Source organism: Scylla paramamosain, chromosome 9, assembly GCF_035594125.1.
Source record: "Scylla paramamosain isolate STU-SP2022 chromosome 9, ASM3559412v1, whole genome shotgun sequence".
NCBI lineage: Eukaryota > Metazoa > Arthropoda > Malacostraca > Decapoda > Portunidae > Scylla > Scylla paramamosain.
In genome coordinates, this window is record NC_087159.1 from 29,010,448 (window position 1) to 29,030,000 (window position 19,553).

The 19,553-nt window shown below is 38.2% G+C and overlaps 1 protein-coding gene across 1 annotated transcript; it reads right to left on the reverse strand.

Annotated features, from left to right (window-relative positions):
- Positions 1 to 3,248: 3,248 nt before the first annotated feature.
- LOC135103839 (uncharacterized) lies at positions 3,249 to 5,510 on the reverse strand. The gene is made up of 5 exons (XM_064010666.1): positions 5,361 to 5,510; positions 4,803 to 4,908; positions 4,259 to 4,663; positions 3,637 to 3,775; positions 3,249 to 3,414 (listed from the first exon to the last, which is right to left on the reverse strand). The coding sequence occupies exons 1-5, from the start codon at positions 5,453 to 5,455 to the stop codon at positions 3,374 to 3,376; spliced, it is 786 nt and encodes a 261-aa protein (XP_063866736.1). The 5' UTR covers positions 5,456 to 5,510; the 3' UTR covers positions 3,249 to 3,373.
- Between the last annotated feature and the right edge of the window lie 14,043 nt (positions 5,511 to 19,553).

Genomic DNA, 19,553 nt, shown 5'->3' on the forward strand with positions numbered 1-19,553 from the left:
TCTTTTTTTTTTTTTTTTTCAGCAAGTGACATTTAGGATCAATACAACATAAAACTTTCGCTGGTATCTATGTTTTCTTGGGTCAAAATTATCATCACCATGGTAAAACTTTTCCTTACAGTTATCCAGTATTGCTAGTAAAATAGTCGCCAGGAGAATAGAAATGGAAGTTAAAAAGTAGAATACAGATAATGTAACCGATGGGTCAAGACAATTTACTGGTTGCATCTAAACTAAATTATTTTTCTGTCCTAGTGATTTAACTACAGAACAGAGGTTTCCCTTAATCTTCCCCACTTATAGTATATTTGGCAGCTGTCCATGAATTATAAGTGGCATGTCCTTCGTTGGAGCATAATGGAAACATAGATATGTTAATCTAAAGGTTGAATGTATTGGCCATAGGAGGTCATTGCCAGGGATTGAACCCTGGTAAGGTACTCAAGGTAAACGGGCGTCCGACATGCTACCAATTAGGACATAAGTGATCGCCTTTACCACAGTAGATTTTATTCGACGTTGACTTTCCCTATTACTCCTAAGATAACAGTAAACCATCAAGCAGTTACGAAAATAACTAATAACTGACTGTTGATTGTTTTAAAGTAATTAGGACGCCTTTGGCAGTAGCTTCCTCCTATAAGACAAAAAAAAAAAAAAACTCCAGAGCAAGATAACTAACTCCATGAAGGTCAGTTAAAGAAAAGAGAGACAACCACCTTCCTTAGCCAGAATTAACGCGATGGATGTTACTGTTACGTGCCTTTTCTGTTGAGAAGATTGAAATTAAATTGTCTCCGACACAGCTCTTACCTCCCTCAACGTCTTTGTGTCTTGTAGAATGTAAGACATACATTACACCGCACTTACATGTACAAATACACGTTTTCTCTCGCATTCCATTTTTTCTCACATACCTCTCCTATTCCATTTCCTTTCACACACCATATCTACTTTCTTTCAAACACAAATTATATATATATATATATATATATATATATATATATATATATATATATATATATATATATATATATATATATATATATATATATATATATATATATATATATATATATATATATATTTTTTTTTTTTTTTTTTTTTTTTATTTATTTATTTTTTTTTTTTTACACATCCATACATTTTTCAATACTCAAAACACATACGTAATACAACATTAACATTTTACCACAAATAATATTTACTTGTTCATGCATGTTGTTTGCCTCTCAATGTTTACTTTAAAATTAATTATTTTGTATGTTTTGTAAGATGTCATTTCCTAAATGTTTTTCCTTTATATATATATATATATAGAGAGAGAGAGAGAGAGAGAGAGAGAGAGAGAGAGAGAGAGAGAGAGAGAGAGAGAGAGAGAGAGAGAACACACTGGTTTCATTCTTTGTTGCCTTAAGGGAATCTTAACACCGCACTGATTACCAGTATTTAGCACATAACAGGGATGGAGCGCCTTGCTCTAAGGGACTCTACACCGCGTTAGGCAATCAGCGTTTGACGAAGTGTTCAGAAGAGCCGGCACCATTAACCAGCACGTGGTTAAAGTCCAACAATACAGCCTACCTTCTAAACACATCTCCAACCCTTCGCATGTTACTCCATATGCACCTTACACACCGACACCTTGAACTCAAAATTCAGAATTAAAATGAGAGAGAGACTTCAGTGTTCACCAACAGCTTTTGCTTTCATAACCCTTCACTGACCAATGACGCTTTTCTTTTATTTCATTTATTCATTTATTTTTTAATCAATCAATCAAACCAGCCTGTTCTTCAAACTGCTGCCCTATTGTTTTAATTTCCTGTTTTTTTCTAAAGTTTTGAATCTATCCTCAACAGGAAGTTTCTTAAACATCTATCACTTCACAGCATTATATTATATATATATATATATATATATATATATATATATATATATATATATATATATATATATATATATATATATATATATATATATATATATATATATATATATATATATATATATATATATATATATTATATTATTATTATATTATATATATTATATATATTATATATATTATTATATTGGTTCTGTCGTGAACCCTCTACTGGTGATCTTGCTTTTCTTACGAAGTCTTTTAGGAATTTCGGCGAAATTTTCGCTGTTGCCTTACGTATATCAAAAGGATATCAAAAGGCTCAAAGTTTTGATTTCCAAACAACTATTCTACAGCTTCTATCCTTCTCTTTGTAATTTCATCTTAAATTTCCTTTCTGATCGTTCTATTGTTGTTGTGGTAGATGATTACTATTCTTCTCCCAAGTCTATTAACAGTGATGTTTTTCAGGGTTCTGTCCTGTTATCCACTCTTTTTCTGTTATTCATCAATGACCTACTCGTAACAGAAACTTAATGTCCTATCCACTACCACGCTAATGATACCACTCTGCACTTTTCTACGTCTATTCCTAGACGTAGAAATGTTACGTAGATGTTCATTAGTTAAATGTTACTGGCCTTTTATTGTCATTGTGTGGACATCTTGTTGGCCAGACGATAATTCTTTGTGCTGCGTAGTGTTTGGTAGTCTCTTTTCTCTCCTGATCCATCAGCTTTATAGGAGGTGAGATAGACCGTCTAGGAGATCTAAGATGAGCTGAATACAGACTGGGCACAGTAATATTCTCAGGGCAGTGGGAGGACCTGACATATGACGGTGCTTTTGTCCTCAGGATATTGTGTGTCGTGCAGCGTCCCGTCCCTATCTTACTTCCTGAAACATGACTGCCGAGTCCTTTTTAGCATTGTGGAGTGAGTTATTTAGAGTTATATTTCCTCTTCAGTAGAGGAAGAGGTGGCGACCTTGAAGCTTTAGCTGTTTATGGCCTACAAGTGGACTGGACTCATCTATGTTTGCCTTGCACTGGACTACAGGGAAACCAACCTGAAAGTAGTGGCAGCTGTTGGCGGTGTCAATAATGATCCGCGGATCGTAACAATATATATATATATATATATATATATATATATATATATATATATATATATATATATATATATATATATATATATATATATATATATATATATATATATATATATATATATATATATATATATATATATATATATATATATATATATATATATATATATATATGTATGTATGAGTGTGTGTGTGTGTGTGTGTGTGTGTGTGTGTGTGTGTGTACACACGTTGTTACATATGAAAGGGAATTAATGTTCACAATAATGAATGATTTACATAAAAGCTTTATTTAAATTATGAGCAATAATATAATGTAAATATTCTTAAACATAGGTTTCTAAGAGCAGTGTTTGCTTGAAGCTCTGCTGTCCAGGTGAAAGATTTCAGTGTTACTTAGAAGTTGTAACCCCTGAGAGGTGGAGGGTAGCTGTATGCTGCAAGGAATACGACAGAATTAATGTCAGACCTCTGCATCAGATTATAAAAAAAAATATTATGGGGAATGAGTAAGTCTAGATTTATTCATTATCTAATCACTCATCATAGGCGATATGGTTGAGCGTGATTCAGTTACCACAGTCTCAGGGAGAGCAATAACATTTTCCTGAGCTTTCAAATGCTTCTGTTATTTCAGCAGCAGAGTGGAGGACACTTACAGGATTTGGTGGCAGGAGGGGGAATGTATGAGGTAGTGGGCGTGATCTCCTCGGTGGTGGTGATGTACGTAGACACGGTGGAGTACTCAGTGGAGTACACTGTTTCCACTTCGGTGAAGTACAAGGAAGTGGTCTCCACCTGTACCGAGACACGAAGACATCAGTTCCGTGGACTACACACTTTCTAACATGCTTTTTGTACAAGTATGCAGTGATTTTCATGCAGGAGTCTTGGTAACATCAAACTTAAATGGTAGTTATGTATGAATATCTTGAATAAAATTATAGAGAATTAGCCTGTTTGCTGAAGTTGATAAGTGAGAGTTATGCTCCCTACTGCTTCTGCTTTGTTTTGTGCATATGGCTGAATATTGACAAAGAAAATTATATATTTGGTGATAGCTTCGTGAAAATGGATATGTTCTGTAGAAATCTTTAATGTATGTGTAAGAGATACATTTGTGACTATAGTAATCTATTAAAGGAATGGCACTAATAGCATGCTAGGGCCTTAAAGCTCTTAACCTTATCAGTAAACTTTGAAGCTGAAGGAAAAAATGGCAAAATTTAAACCCTCACGACTAAGGATCGACAACATGATGGATAACAGGGATTGTCTTACCTGGACCTGGGTGGAGACGACGGTCTCGGTCTCGTATTGGGTTTGTGTGACGGACACGGTTGATAATTCAGTCTCGACTTCCGTTGAGTACTCGGTCTCTGTGATGTAGGAAGGCTCAACAACGGTGGAGACGACGGTCTCGTACTGAGTTTCGGTGGAGTGGACAGTGTCGGTCACTACTTCAGTCTCTGTCACATACTCAGTGTTGTGGACAGTGTCGACGACAGTGGAAACTTCTGTTTCTGTGATGTATGTGGGTTCCACCACGGTAGAAACGACGGTCTCGTATTCGGTGACTTGCTGAGTTTCGGTGACTGAGACGTAGTTATCGACAGTTGTTGTGACGTAGGAGGGGACAGTCTCTGTCACCGTCACCAGTTTATCCACGTACCGTGTCGTGCAAGGCTGCAAACAGTAAAGTTGTTTGTGTGGGTAGGTGCGCTTCCGGTTACTTCTATATATTTTACACTATTTACTATGTTATCTTATTTTCTGGTTTATACATGTTAGATCAGTACAGAGCCAGCTGAAAAGAAATCCTTACCGGTCTATAGTCATACGTCTGCCGCGGGGCTTCGTAGAGTCTACGAGGCTTGTCTGCCAGGCCAAGCACACAGGAGCTCGCCACCAGCAGTAAGAGGAGACCGTATCTGCACACAGGGAAAAAATGTTTAATTATTATTTTTATTTTAGATTGTATAATTCCGTAACTATCTCACAGGAATCTAGTCCAATCCAAGTGCTAATATTATAGTATTTTAGGTACAGTCCTTTCCGCCTTCTCATCAATAAGCTTCTAGTTACCAGCACTAATTCATCGTATTTTATTACGGACAGTAACGGTTTGCCAGATGATTTATTGCAGTAAGGTATCTTTCTTTTCTTTAGAAGTCATCTACTCTCGATAATCTTCTTGTTCCATATCTCTCCTCATTATGATTTATAAGTCCATTACACAAAACATTCTTTTCCTCCTTATCAGCCATAATTTAGTGGTTATACGTGCTTGGAACTGTCCCATAGTTACCGAATAACATTCTATGGATTTCACAACATAACAAACACACGAAACACGACACGACGGCTGTGTTTTCGGACTAACCTGAACATGGTGAGTTCAAGTAGTGTTGAGTGTAGGGTCCTGCCACCTGGATCAGCACCAAGAGAATGAGTGATCAACATCGTCCAGGCCTCCATTATATACTCGCACAGCCTGCCTTAACCCGGCCGCGCCCTGTCCCGCTTATCGTGAAGAGACTGTCCATGAGAAAGTCCGAAGATGCTCCAGCTCTCAATGTTATAGGACGCATTCGTCGCTTCTGGTGACGACTGGGTGAGCAAAGTAACAAGGGTGTTTACGCGGAAATATGCCTATCCATTCATTTAGCTGTTGGCATTCATTATATCTATACATAACTACTTATTTTTATTTTCTCTCTCTCTCTCTCTCTCTCTCTCTCTCTCTCTCTCTCTCTCTCTCTCTCTCTCTCTCTCTCTCTCTCTCTCTCTCTCTCTCTGTATATATATATATATATATATATATATATATATATATATATATATATATATATATATATATATATATATATATATATATATATATATATATATATATATATATGTGTGTGTGTGTGTGTGTGTGTGTATATATCACTATCAATTCTCATTGAAATGATGAAAATAATTAGAAAATCAGCACGGATGTGAAACAGGTGGGGAAATTTTAGTTGCTTCCGCTTTTCCGCTGAGTAGCCTTGGTGAAGAGAGGCCTTACTAGCTTATCTTGTTTACTTATTGTGTTGTCAGCTTGCAGGGACCCTCTCATTATTGTGTTGTTTTTATCTCGTCTCCTTTGCGCTGCTGCTCTTTCACCATCACTGCCTTGCCTTGCAACTTACCTCAGCGTAATGTAGATCGTGTTCGTTTTCTCTTTCGCTGGAGTAATTCCATATTTTTCCTTAGTTTACTTATCACTAATTGCATGTATAATTTCATATCCTTGGGACTTTATTTTCTTTTTATATATATATATATATATATATATATATATATATATATATATATATATATATATATATATATATATATATATATATATATATATATATATATATATATATATATATATATATATATATATATATATATATATATATATATATATATATATATATATATATATATATATGTGTGTGTGTGTGTGTGTGTGTGTGTGTGTGTATATATACGAGTATATATATATATATATATATATATATATATATATATATATATATATATATATATATATATATATATATATATATATATATATATATATATATAATGAAAAATAGGCCATCGCAATGTACATATTGTTTACATTTACCTTTCAATATTCGATCAATTATTCAAGGACTGGGCCAGTGGGCGTGGTTGGTCTGGCCTGACATCATTCCCGAGGATGTATGCCGCTCTGATTTTCGTAATTGTCTATCAGTGATGGGTGAGTCTCTCTCTTTGAGTGTTTAGTTAGAGGCTGTTAGGAAAGAGCAGTAGTGACACTGCTGCCCAACATGTTTATATATATATATATATATATATATATATATATATATATATATATATATATATATATATATATATATATATATATATATATATATTCCATTTTAGTTGTTTCGTATAATTGAACATAAAAAAAAATAATAAGTGAAAGTCTTTGAAGAGAGCACCACGGGTGAAGCCAAGCACCGATATGCTGTAACGTTGCGTAAGATCTGGTGGTGCGGATACTAGTAACAGTGGCACTGATGGTGATAACGATGGTGATAAAAATAATGGTTATAGTTCCGGTGAAGTTATTAATGGTAGTGGTGATGGTAATTATAGTGATGGTGGTGACAGTAGTAGCAGCAGTAGCAGTAGTGGTGGTGATTTATTGTTGCTGGTGACGTAGAGGTGGTGGTTGTAGTGAAACCTATGATGATGAAAACCCTTTCGTTGAATTTCATACTCAAAAGAGTGAGGACAGTGTATCGTGTGTACCATACACACTGGCTCATATTTATCTGCATGAGTGAGGCTCACGGCAAGCCTGGATTTGTGTGCCGCCGACAAGGGTATTGCTAAAGTGCTTTTTAGTGTTTTGCAGCCTCTGTTACTCTGAGTTAGTATATTATTTTAATTTATTTATTTTTTATTTATTTATTTATTTTTTTGCAGTACTGGCCCATGATCGTTTCACACTGAATGGTCTTAGTTTTTTCCCTTAGATTCAACCTCACTGTTAAGAACATGCGAGGCATGTTAAATCTATTAACTGTGGTGTTCCTCAGGGTTCTGTCCTGTCACCCACTCTCTTCTTATTATTCATTAATGATCTTCTAAACCAAACTTCTTGTCCTATCCACTCCTATGCTGATGATACCACCCTGCACTTTTCCACGTCTTTTCATAGACGTCCAACCCTTCAGGAGGTAAACATATCACGCAGGGAAGCCACAGAACGCCTGACTTCTGATCTTTCTAAAATTTCTGATTGGGGCAGAGCAAACTTGGTATTGTTCAATGCCTCAAAAACTCAATTCCTCCATCTATCAACTCGACACAATCTTCCAGACAACTATCCCCTCTTCTTCAATGACACTCAACTGTCCCCCTCTTCTACACTGAACATCCTCGGTCTGTCCTTTACTTATAATCTGAACTGGAAACTTCACATCTCATCTCTAGCTAAAACGGCTTCTATGAAGTTAGGTGTTCTGAGACGTCTCCGCCAGTTTTTCTCACCCCCCCAGCTGCTAACTCTGTACAAGGGCCTTATCCGTCCATGTATGGAGTATGCTTCACATGTCTGGGGGGGTTCCACTCATACTGCTGTTCTAGACAGGGTGGAATCAAAAGCTTTTCGTCTCATCAACTCCTCTCCTCTAACTGACTGTCTTCAGCCTCTCTCTCACCGCCGCAATGTTGCATCTCTTGCTGTCTTCTACCGCTATTTTCATGCTAACTGCTCTTCTGATCTTGCTAACTGCATGCCTCCACTCCTTCCGCGGCCTCGCTGCACAAGACTTTCTTCTTTCTCTCACTCCTATTCTGTCCACCTCTCTAACGCAAGAGTTAACCAGTATTCTCAATCATTCATCCCTTTCTCTGGTAAACTCTGGAACTCCTTGCCTGCTTCTGTATTTCCACCTTCCTATGACTTGAATTCCTTCAAGAGGGAGGTTTCAAGACACTTATCCACCAATTTTTGACCACTGCTTTGACCCTTTTAGGGACTGGCATTTCAGTGGGCATTTTTTTTATTAGATTTTTGTTGCCCTTGGCCAGTATCCTTCCTACATAAAAAAAAAAAAAAAAAAAAGACAGACGGATGACGCAGTCATCTCAGTAATGCAAAGGGTACTTAGCATACCCTGATCCTTCGACTCAGCTCCATTTTGTAGTGTGCAAGATATCCATACATGAGAATAATGTATGTGTGTGTGTGTGTGTGTGTGTGTGTGTGTGTGTGTGTGTGTGTGTGTGCATAATAGAGGGAAGGTGTAAAAAGCTAGTAAGCCTCAATGAAGCATCCATGCCTATGGCAACATAGCATACCTATTGATACATTTATCTAGTCATATTTAAAGCTCCAGAGTAACTCGACATTACGATTGTGACTATATATGTTCGTATATCAGATTCCCGCTCCGCCTCAGCGGATCCTCCACAGCATAACAATCCGCATCCGTGTTTTATAACAACAAAAGATTCACATCGATACCCGCTGCCTCATTTTTAGGTAGCTAAACCTCCTCCTCGGCGAAAAATAAATAAATTAATTAATAAATAAATAAACAAAAAACGGAGGCTGCGAATCTCTGTGTGTGTGTGTGTGTGTGTGTGTGTGTGTATGTGTGTGTGTGTGTGTGTCGAAGGACGAGTGAGGGAGACTGACTGAAAGTGTGAAGGACACTGAAAGTGCAAGAGAGAGAGAGAGAGAGAGAGAGAGGAGTTTGTGGGAGTCATGAGCGTATGAATTGAAGTGGGCTAAGTCTGAGCGAGAGTTAGGGTAAGCGCTGATGAATTGAATAGAAAGTAGGAGTGTGTTGAAAGATTAGTAGAGTGAAAATGGCTGTGGGTTAGAGAGAATAATTAAAAAAGAAAACACGGGAATGAGAGTCGGCGTGAAAAAGAAAACAAGCGTGAGTTAGATTATGAAAATAAGTGGAAAATTAAGTGTGAGTGTGGATGGATGTGAATAATTAGAGCGAGAGTCAACGTGAGAGAGAGAACGCAGGCATGACCCTAAAAGTTAACAAAAGATGAAAGGTAAGAGTGGGTAAGAATTATCTTGAGGATTGCTAAATAGAATGAGACTGACTGAGAATGGGAATGGAACTGTACGAGAGAGTGAGGAAGGGTGGAGGATGAATGCTATGGAACGAGTGATGGGAAGAGAGCGAAGTATCCCTCCCTTGTTCTTTTATCTTGAACAGATAATGGGAGAGATGACAGGAAGAGAGGTTTGAGACAAGACGAAGGAGGGAGGAAGAGGAAAGGAGCAGGAGGAGAAAGGGATGTATTGTGGAACAGAGGGAGGAAGGGAGAAGAAAGTTCGCAAAATGGGAAGGAGAGTACAACATCGGGCAAGGAAGTGGACGAAAGGTGGAAGAGGAGGATGGGAGCACGGTGAGAGAGGAAACAGTATTGTGTGTATATATATATATATATATATATATATATATATATATATATATATATATATATATATATATATATATATATATATATATATATATATATATATATATATATATATATAATTTTTTTTCTATCTATCTATCTATCTATCTATCTATCTATCTATCTATCTATATATATATATATATATATATATATATATATATATATATATATATATATATATATATATATATATATATATATATATATATATATATATATATATATATATATACTTTTCTTCACTGTCTCTCTCCTCTCTGGAGGCGAAGCGAAAAAGCGACCGACCTGCTACCTCCTATTGGCTGAAGGTAAACAAAACAGAAACTATGCTAATTGTTAGAGGCGCTAAGACAATAATTACAACATTGCCGCAAATAGAGACTGAAGACTGTCAGTAAGAGAGAAGCTGCTAAGACGAAATGCTTTTGATTTTACCCTGTTCAAAAGAGCAGTATGAGTGGAATTCGCCCCCCTCCACATCCCCCGTCAGACGTAACCCTATATGTAAAGTGTGCTCCATACATGGGTGGATGAGGCCCCTTAGACAGAGTTAGACAGCTGTGGTGAGAAAAAAAAAAAAAAATGGCAGAAATAGCTCAGAACACCTAATTTCACAGAAGCTGCTTTAGAAAGAGATGAGATGTAAAGTTTCTATCTTACATTATTAATAAAAGACAGACCAAGGATATTCAATCTAGAAGAGGGGGACAGTTGAGTGTTAAGTATTGAAGAATGAGGAATAGTTACCTGGAAGGTTGCTGGTTTTTTTTTTCTTTTCTTTTTTAAGGCATTAAACAACACTGAATTTGCTCTACCAAAGTCAGAAACTTTAGAAAGATCAGAATCAGGCGTTATGTGTCTTCTCTGCGTGAGCTATCTAATTCCTGAGTGTTTGGACGTCTATGAAAAAAAAAAAAAAAAAACGTGTAAAAGTGCAGGGTCATCATCGTACAAGAGTGGATTGTAAAAAAGTTTGGCTTAGATCATTGATGAATAATAGAAAGAAAGCCGTCCCAAGGAACAGCACTGTTAATGCGTCTGCCACAGCAGCAATAGAACGGTCAGAAAGGAAATAGATATCTATGAATAGACTCAAAAACTTTAGAAAGGCAGGAAATTAAAGCAATAGGACGGTAGTATGAAGAATTAGTGCGGTCACCCTTTTAAGAACAAGCTGAATGTAGGCAAACTTCCAATCATCTGTCATCCCTATCCAGATTTTTTTCCCATTATCTAATATCAAAGCTCCTTATGTAGCGACGCAGCACTAATAACTTGATTGCTGCGTTTATTCTATTCAAGTAGTCTTTTTGAGAGCGAGTTTTCATTTTTTTTTTCAGTTAGCATTATCGTTTCTTTCTATCTATAATATATATATATATATATATATATATATATATATATATATATATATATATATATATATATATATATATATATATATATATATATATATATATATATATATATATAATTTATTTATTTTTATTTACTATTTTATTACGAGCGAAGCGAAGTTTGTTATGGTGGTTGGAGTTTCATTTTGAGCGGCCCGGGCCGACCATAACACTATTCAAACGCTAATATCTCCGGAACTACGCGGCTGACCGTAACAAAATTAGCACCATATAATAGTACAGCTATGAATTTTATATCATTTGCATTTAACTTGCAAATATTAGAAAGGTGTCAAAAATGGGATTTCTTTAAATCTACTAAATTTTGTCTCAACAAGATCGGACACATATCATTAAGCGCAGAATAAAATTTCCTACCCAATGGTACATAGGACAATCATTCGATTTTCGCATATTTTTTGAGCTAGAATTTTTTTTTTTTTTTATTAGGTTAGGCGGTATGTCCCCTGCACCGCCTGTAACGCTATTCATAAGCTAATATTTCTGTTAATAAGCGGCCGATCTTAATTAGATTAGCACTATATCATAGCACAACTCTATCAATTTTATATGATATAGGTTTCATCTCTTTTATTCGGTGAAGTCAATCGCTAACTTGCAAAAAGTAGAAGGGTGTCGTAAATGGGATTCTGTAAAATGACTATTTTTCTGCAGATTTCAGCAACTTCCTTTTGTCTCAACGATACCGGATACATATCATTGAACGTAAAATGAAATTTACTATCTAATGGTATATAACATAACGATTGGCCTCTCACAAAGTTTTGAGCTATAGTGATTTGAATATTAGATAAGTGTGGTATGTGCACTGTGCCTGAAATTGCCGCTAAGTTTACAGCGAATGAAGTGATAAACCTCAAATACATTAATACAAGCTATAACGAAAAATCGTTTTAGATTTCCAGCCGCTTCGTTCATCAATCGCCTTCCTATGCTTTTTCACGGGTTTATTTATTTCATTTATTATTTTTTATTTATTTATTTTTTTTTTCAGTATCTGAAGAGGGGACTTCTTTAGATCCCAAGCAGTAAAAAAGAATAAACATGGAGAAGAGCTTGTATATATATATATATATATATATATATATATATATATATATATATATATATATATATATATATATATATATATATATATATATATATATATGACATAAAACATATCCTTCAATGCAACTGAAGATAGGTAATTACACTAATGAGTGTGAGTTCAACCTTGACAACGGAAGAGGAAGAGAGTGAGGAGAACAGGGAAGAAAAAAAAAAGAGGAAGAGGAAGAATAATGAAAGGAGTTGGGAAGAAGAATAAATAAATCAAAACTTGAAGGATGTGGGAAGAAGACGAAGAGTTTGGGGGAGGAGGAGGAGAACGATGAGTTCGAGGACGAAGAAGCGAAGCGACTACCACTACTACCGCCACCACCACCACCACTACTACTACTACTACTACTACTACTACTGCTACCACTGGTGATGCTGCTGCTGCTGCTGCTGTTGCTGCTGGTACCACTACTACGTACTACTACTACTACTACTACTACTACTACTACTACTGCAACTACTACTGCTACTACCACTGCTGCTGCTGCTGCTGCTGCTGCTGCTGTTACTGCTGCTACTGCTGCTGCTGCTGCTGCTGCTGCTACTACTACTACTACTACTACTACTACTACTACTACTACTACTACTACTACTACTACTGCTGCTGCTGCTGCTACTACTACTTGTAATGACAATAATAAGGCCCGGTTTACACTAGTCCGTTTGTACAGATTCTGTTTCTGTGCAGTGTCCAACAATGACATCACCACCGTTTCCGTTCGAGTGACTGTAGTGGGAACCGGGCTTCGTTTCTGCTTCAGCTTGAACGGACGCCGTCGAGGGCAAGAGATGAACAAACTTTAATTTTGTAGAGAGAGAGGGGCACAGTGTTGCACGTACTGATATTTTTAATCTTCTAGATATGGTATTCAAGTACATGATAAAAGGTTACTTATTTACAGCTTTGTAGTGTAATAATGCTGCAATGCAAATTAAACATTTTTACACTTCGTGGAAAAAGAGGACCTCCCAGCGTGAGGTACGGCAACACAGCAAAGCTATGTAAACACAAGTACATGGACAGGTTTCAGCCCAGAAAACTGCAGGAGCGTAACAAGCATGTATTAATAACTGACAACCAGACAACCGGGAAATACTAGTATAACCTCCCTCTCCACCACACCGTGCACTGATATAGCAGACACTACTGCCCCCACCGTGGCTTATAGGATTCTCTAGCGTGTAGTTACTAATATTTCTTTACTGTGCAGTAAATGACACTCTTCTCCACCTCACTGGCCTCTCTTCGTCAGCAGCGAGTAACACGGTGGCAAGAAGTATATAAAATTTCTTGTCGAGATCTGTCCTCAGTGCGCTCATGCTGACAAACCATGGGTACGGAGACTGCGGCCAACTCCTCCCTTCAGTACGGACTCCGTTTTTTGTGACATCTGTCGCTCATCGTCGTCATATATATATATATATATATATATATATATATATATATATATATATATATATATATATATATATATATATATATATATATATATATATATATATATATATATATATATATATATATATATATATATATATATATATATATATATATATATATATCACTGATTCAGAGTAAGGAGAAGAAAGGTCGACGACGAGCCGAAAGAGGAGGAAATAAATGATGAGATCCGTTGATGATGACGACGATGAGCGACAGATGTGATTTCCCCTGTATTCCTCCCCTGGCAGACATAAATCAGTGTTTTCCTGCCTGCCTGCCTTTGGGAAGGGATGCAATACGCTTGTTCCCCACATCCAGCAACCTCACACCAGACACTATTCGTGTGGCACCAAAGGTTTTAAAGGTTACCAGTAATGAAAGTAGACGTCCCAGCGGGCTGCCTTAAGTCAATGATGAGGGTTTTTTTTTTTTTTTTATCGTTCTCTTCTTTTTTTACTTTTTATTTATTTATTTATTTTATTTTATTATTTTTTTTCACTGTTTCCTTGAACCTTTATATAGGCAGCAAGAACGACAGTCATCATTTTCAAGGTCTGTGTCTCCGTGATTGAAGAGGTAATGAATATTTCTGAGGATGGCCTGCTCGCTTTTTTAATCAGCAACACAACTTGTCACAGTGCTGGAGGGGCCATGCCTTCCTGGAACACCAGCGGGGACAGAAGCCATTGAAAGAACAGTTTTATTTTATCCTGGCGTTAGCGACGACACTCATCGAGGAACTTCAGCGGTGGCTAAAATAACATTTTGCTGTAGAAATTATGGCGCTGTGCTCAAGAAAGGCGAAACCTAGCACCTAACATCAGTTGGCCATGAAACGCATAAGTACCCACCTCTCATTCATCCGTCCATTCATCCACCTAACCACACATGTAAAAACAAACATGAAAGATACTTGCAAGTTTTTTTTTTTTTCTTTGTGTGTGTGTGTGTGTGTGTGTGTGTGTGTGTGTGTGTGTGTGTGTGTGTGTGTGTGTGTGTGTGTGTGTGTGTATGTGTGTGCGTGTAAATTTCCCTATCCACCTTCTTCGAGCTACATACAAGTTATCGAAAGTCTATCGCAAGGCTTGCTCTTGCGTAATGTTATATATCTAAGTGAACGGTCAGGACCTATGAAAGAATATACGACGTTCGAACTCAAATGTGGAACCTTAGATTGAGGATGTTCCAACTTAAAAGTTTATCTTTCAGAACTAGTAGACCCACGTCTCATTCAGGTTTTTCTAATATTAGGTAACATCCTGTATCATTAAATCATTATATAAAGGAAGAAAATATTGATTTATTGTTTAAAGCTAATAACGAAACAACATTGGGAAAGCTGAATCAAGTGAATTAATACAAACTTCAAATGAACTCCAGTGACTCCTCTGTGAAACTTCATATTGTCTAAAACGAGCTAGGTAATTCTTTTGCATATTATGTTGTGGTTAGGGAATGATTATAGTATCTTTTATTCTTTTTTTTTATTATTATTTATGTGTCTATTTATTTTATTATTCAGTTTAGTTTCTGTTTTGACTTCCAACCACCAGTAGGAGCCACCCACGACATGATAGGGTGTGTGTCCATATGTTGGTGTCATAGGAGCTTAGGTTGTCCCCACCAGCAGGTCAGTCGCTTCCTCCCTCTCCTCAAAAAAATGTTTTATTCTTCTTAACCCCCATAGTGGGAACCGCCTTGTTGTGGTGTGGGTGTTTATGTGTCCCTATGACCTGGCGAGCGAGGCTCCCTGCTCTGCCCTACTTAGGGGAAGAAGGCTACCCATGTTAGCAAGATCGCCAGTGAAGGACCAGACGAAATGGATCCCAGAGTCAACGGTGCCGTCCACTTAAAGGACCGCCTTTTATGGTCGTCCTGTGTTGGATGGCTGGGTGTCTGGGCTGGAATACGTAGTCCGGGGAGTTCTCAGCTCCGTCGTGGGCAAACTTTTGAATCATGAGGGGTAACTTTTTAAAAGGAATAGCCCAATGGGGACAAGGTATCTCATCTGCGGCGGCCAGAGCTCGCTCCCTTAGTCTTAGTAGGCAGTTACCCTTAGTCCCTGAAGTTATTCCCTCAATTTAATATCCTTATGGGTAAGCATAAACATAAAGTTCCTCTGGTCCTCAAGGGGCGGTGTAAGTTCACTCGAGGTCTATCCAGAACTTGGAATAAGCACATGCTTGAACAGCATGCCAGATGTACGGCTCGATGCTTCATTTGCGCCCTATCACCTCTGCGCTTTCGCTATGTTTAGTGTTTACAAGCGTATTTGTACCTTATCGAGTATGGTCCATTGGAAACCAAAAGAAGACTTTATTGAGGCAACGAAGTTCACATAAAATATAAGAACAATAGCATTAGACACGAAAATAATGTATCTGAGTATTCAAACCGTTCCAAGAAACCATGAGCCGAATATATCATCTACCAAATTCATCCTCAGAGCAACAGGGAGATTTCATTCCGTGACGGCAGGGCGCAAATGAGGCATCGAACTATACATCTGGCATGCTGTTCACGCATGCGCTGATCCTGAGTTCTGGATAGACCTCGAGTGAACCTAAGGCGGTCGACTTAGCCTTCAAGATGTCACCCACTGGCCTTAATGGTGATACTACACATGTAGTTGGAGCTTGTACTGTAATCTCAACAATGGAAGAGATACCGTCTTGAACAGGATAGTCCTCACCTGGCTAATTCTCAGTTCAATAGTCTTGGTAGTGCCAGGCAGGAACTTATTTTCAGACAGAAGGATGGTGGGCAAAGACATATGCCTCCTCCTTCCACTCTAATTCTTACACTCTAATTCTCTACATTTAATACAGTTGTAGCACCTTCCCGCCTTTCTCAACTACCAAGTGTTTCCTCCTGCTCTTATGAGAATGCTGCTCCTGCTATTACTGTCAGCAGCAAGTTCTCCTAAGCAAAATATCACAGTTAAGCCCTCTACTGCATCTTCAGCAACGACATCACAGACTCCTATGGGAGTTCATATTGCCCTAATGGATTTTCAACCAAGAACATTTCCCAAGGTTTTTAAAGCACAACAGGCACATTCTTCGACAATAAGATCTCCCTAAGTTCCTTCTCAGCCACACCGGAAACATTCCCAAGGATCTGCTGAGTTGCTTGACTCAACAGGCATTAACCCCCCCTAGAAAGATTAATTTGGAAGCATCAGATGGGCCTGAATCTGACATAAGTAACCAAATAGATTCATCCACCTTCGATATGGACGTTGAGGGTTTCTCTGCACGTCTTCATAATATATCTTCCTCCGATACCAATTCGTTTGTCTTGAGGAATTTTTCTCCTCATGTAATCGTTCGTTGAATGACTTTGATAGCTCTGATAAGGCTGCATCATATTTTACTGATATATTACAATATGCTGCTCTCCGACCCATCCCAAGGACGTCTGGCCGTTTCTTCTTCCAAACGTCTGGTACTCGTACCTTGATGGAACACTGATTGCTCTACTGCTGTGTGGGCAAAGCGTGTTGCCTTCTTTCATCTTTGTCAACATGGTGGGGATCCTCAGAGTATGGACTCCTTCCGACGGGAGCGGGGTCAGGCTCGATGGGTCTTGAAGAATGCTCAGCAAACGTCTTGGAAAGACTGTCTCCTCGACTACAGCTAAGACCTCCACTTACACAAGTGTTTTTTATGTAGGAAGGACACTGGCCAAGGGCAACAAAAATCTAATAAAAAAATGCCCACTGAAATGCCAGTCCCATAAAAGAGTCAAAGCAGTGGTCAAAAATTGGTGGATAAGTGTCTTGAAACCTCCCTCTTGAAGGAATTTAAGTCATAGGAAGGTGGAAATACAGAAGCAGGCAGGGAGTTCCAGAGTTTACCAGAGAAAGGGATGAATGATTGAGAATACTGGTTAACTCTTGCGTTAGAGAGGTGGACAGAATAGGGGTGAGAGAAAGAAGAAAGTCTTGTGCAGCGAGGCCGCGGAAGGAGGGGAGGCATGTAGTTAGCAAGATCAGAAGAGCAGTTGGCATGAAAATAGCGGTAGAAGACAGCTAGATATGCAACATTGCGGCGGTGAGAGAGAGGCTGAAGACAGTCAGTTAGAGGAGAGGAGTTGATGAGACGAAAAGCTTTTGATTCCACCCTGTCTAGAAGAGCAGTATGAGTGGAACCACCCAGACATGTGAAGCATACTCCATACATGGACGGATAAGGCCCTTGTACAAAGTTAGCAGCTGGGGGGGTGAGAAAAACTGGCGGAGACGTCTCAGAACACCTAACTTCATAGAAGCTGTTTTAGCTAGAGATGAGATGTGAAGTTTCCAGTTCAGATTATAAGTAAAGGACAGACCGAGGATGTTCAGTGTAGAAGAGGGGGACAGTTGAGTGCCATTGAAGAAGAGGGGATAGTTGTCTGGAAGGTTGTGTCGAGTTGATAGATGGAGAAATTAAGTTTTTGAGGCATTGAACAATACCAAGTTTGCTCTGCCCCAATCAGAAATTTTAGAAAGATCAGAAGTCAGGCGTTCCGTGGCTTCCCTGCGTGATATGTTTACCTCCTGTAGGGTTGGACGTCTATGAAAAGACGTGGAAAAGTGCAGGGTGGTATCATCAGCGTAGGAGTGGATAGGACAAGAAGCTTGGTTTAGAAGATCATTAATGAATAATAAGAAGAGAGTGGGTGACAGGACAGAACCCTGAGGAACACCACTGTTAATAGGTTTAGGAAAAGAACATTGACCGTCTACCACAGCAGCAATAGAACGGTCAGAAAGGAAACTTGAGATGAAGTTACAGAGAGAAGGATAGAAACCGTAGGAGGGTAGTTTGGAAATCAAAGCTTTGTGCCAGACTCTATCAAAAGCTTTTGATATGTCCAAGGCAACAGCAAAAGTTTCACCAAAATCTCTAAAAGAGGATGACCAAGACTCAGTAAGGAAAGCCAGAAGATCACCAGTAGAGCGGCCTTGACGGAACCATACTGGCGATCAGATAGAAGGTTGTGAAGCGATAGATGTTTAAGAATCTTCCTGTTGAGGATAGATTCAAAAACTTTAGATAGACAGGAAATTAAAGCAATGGGACGGTAGTTTGAGGGATTAGAACGGTCACCCTTTTTAGGAACAGGTTGAATGGTTGAATGTAGGCAAACTTCCAGCAAGAAGGAAAGGTAGATGTTGACAGACAGAGCTGAAAAAAGTTTGACTAGGCAAGGTGCAAGCACGGAGGCACAGTTTCGGAGAACAATAGTAGGGACCCCATCAGGTCCATAAGCCTTCCGAGGGTTTAGGCCAGCGAGGGCATGGAAAACATCATTGCGAAGAATTTTAATAGGTGGCATGAAGTAGTCATAGGGTGGAGGAGAGGGAGGAACAAGCCCAGAATCGTCCAAGGTAGAGTTTTTAGCAAAGGTTTGAGCAAAGAGTTCAGCTTTAGAAATAGATGTGATAGCAGTGGTGCCATCTGGTTGAAGTAGAGGAGGGAAAGAAGAAGAAGCAAAGTTATTGGAGATATTTTTGGCTAGATGCCAGAAATCACGAGGGGAGTTAGATCTTTAAAGGTTTTGACATTTTCTGTTAATGAAGGAGTTTTTGGCTAGTTGGAGAACAGATTTGGCATGGTTCCGGGCAGAAATA

Coding starts and splice junctions, on each gene's coding strand:
- LOC135103839 (XM_064010666.1), bottom strand. CDS start 5,455: ATGGAGGCCTGGACGATGTTGATCACTCATTCTCTTGGTGCTGATCCA. Junction 4,664..4,802: donor AGACGTATGACTATAGACCG/GTAAGGATTTCT, acceptor TACTGTTTGCAG/CCTTGCACGACACGGTACGT. Junction 3,415..3,636: donor CCCTCCTGCCACCAAATCCT/GTAAGTGTCCTC, acceptor TATTCCTTGCAG/CATACAGCTACCCTCCACCT.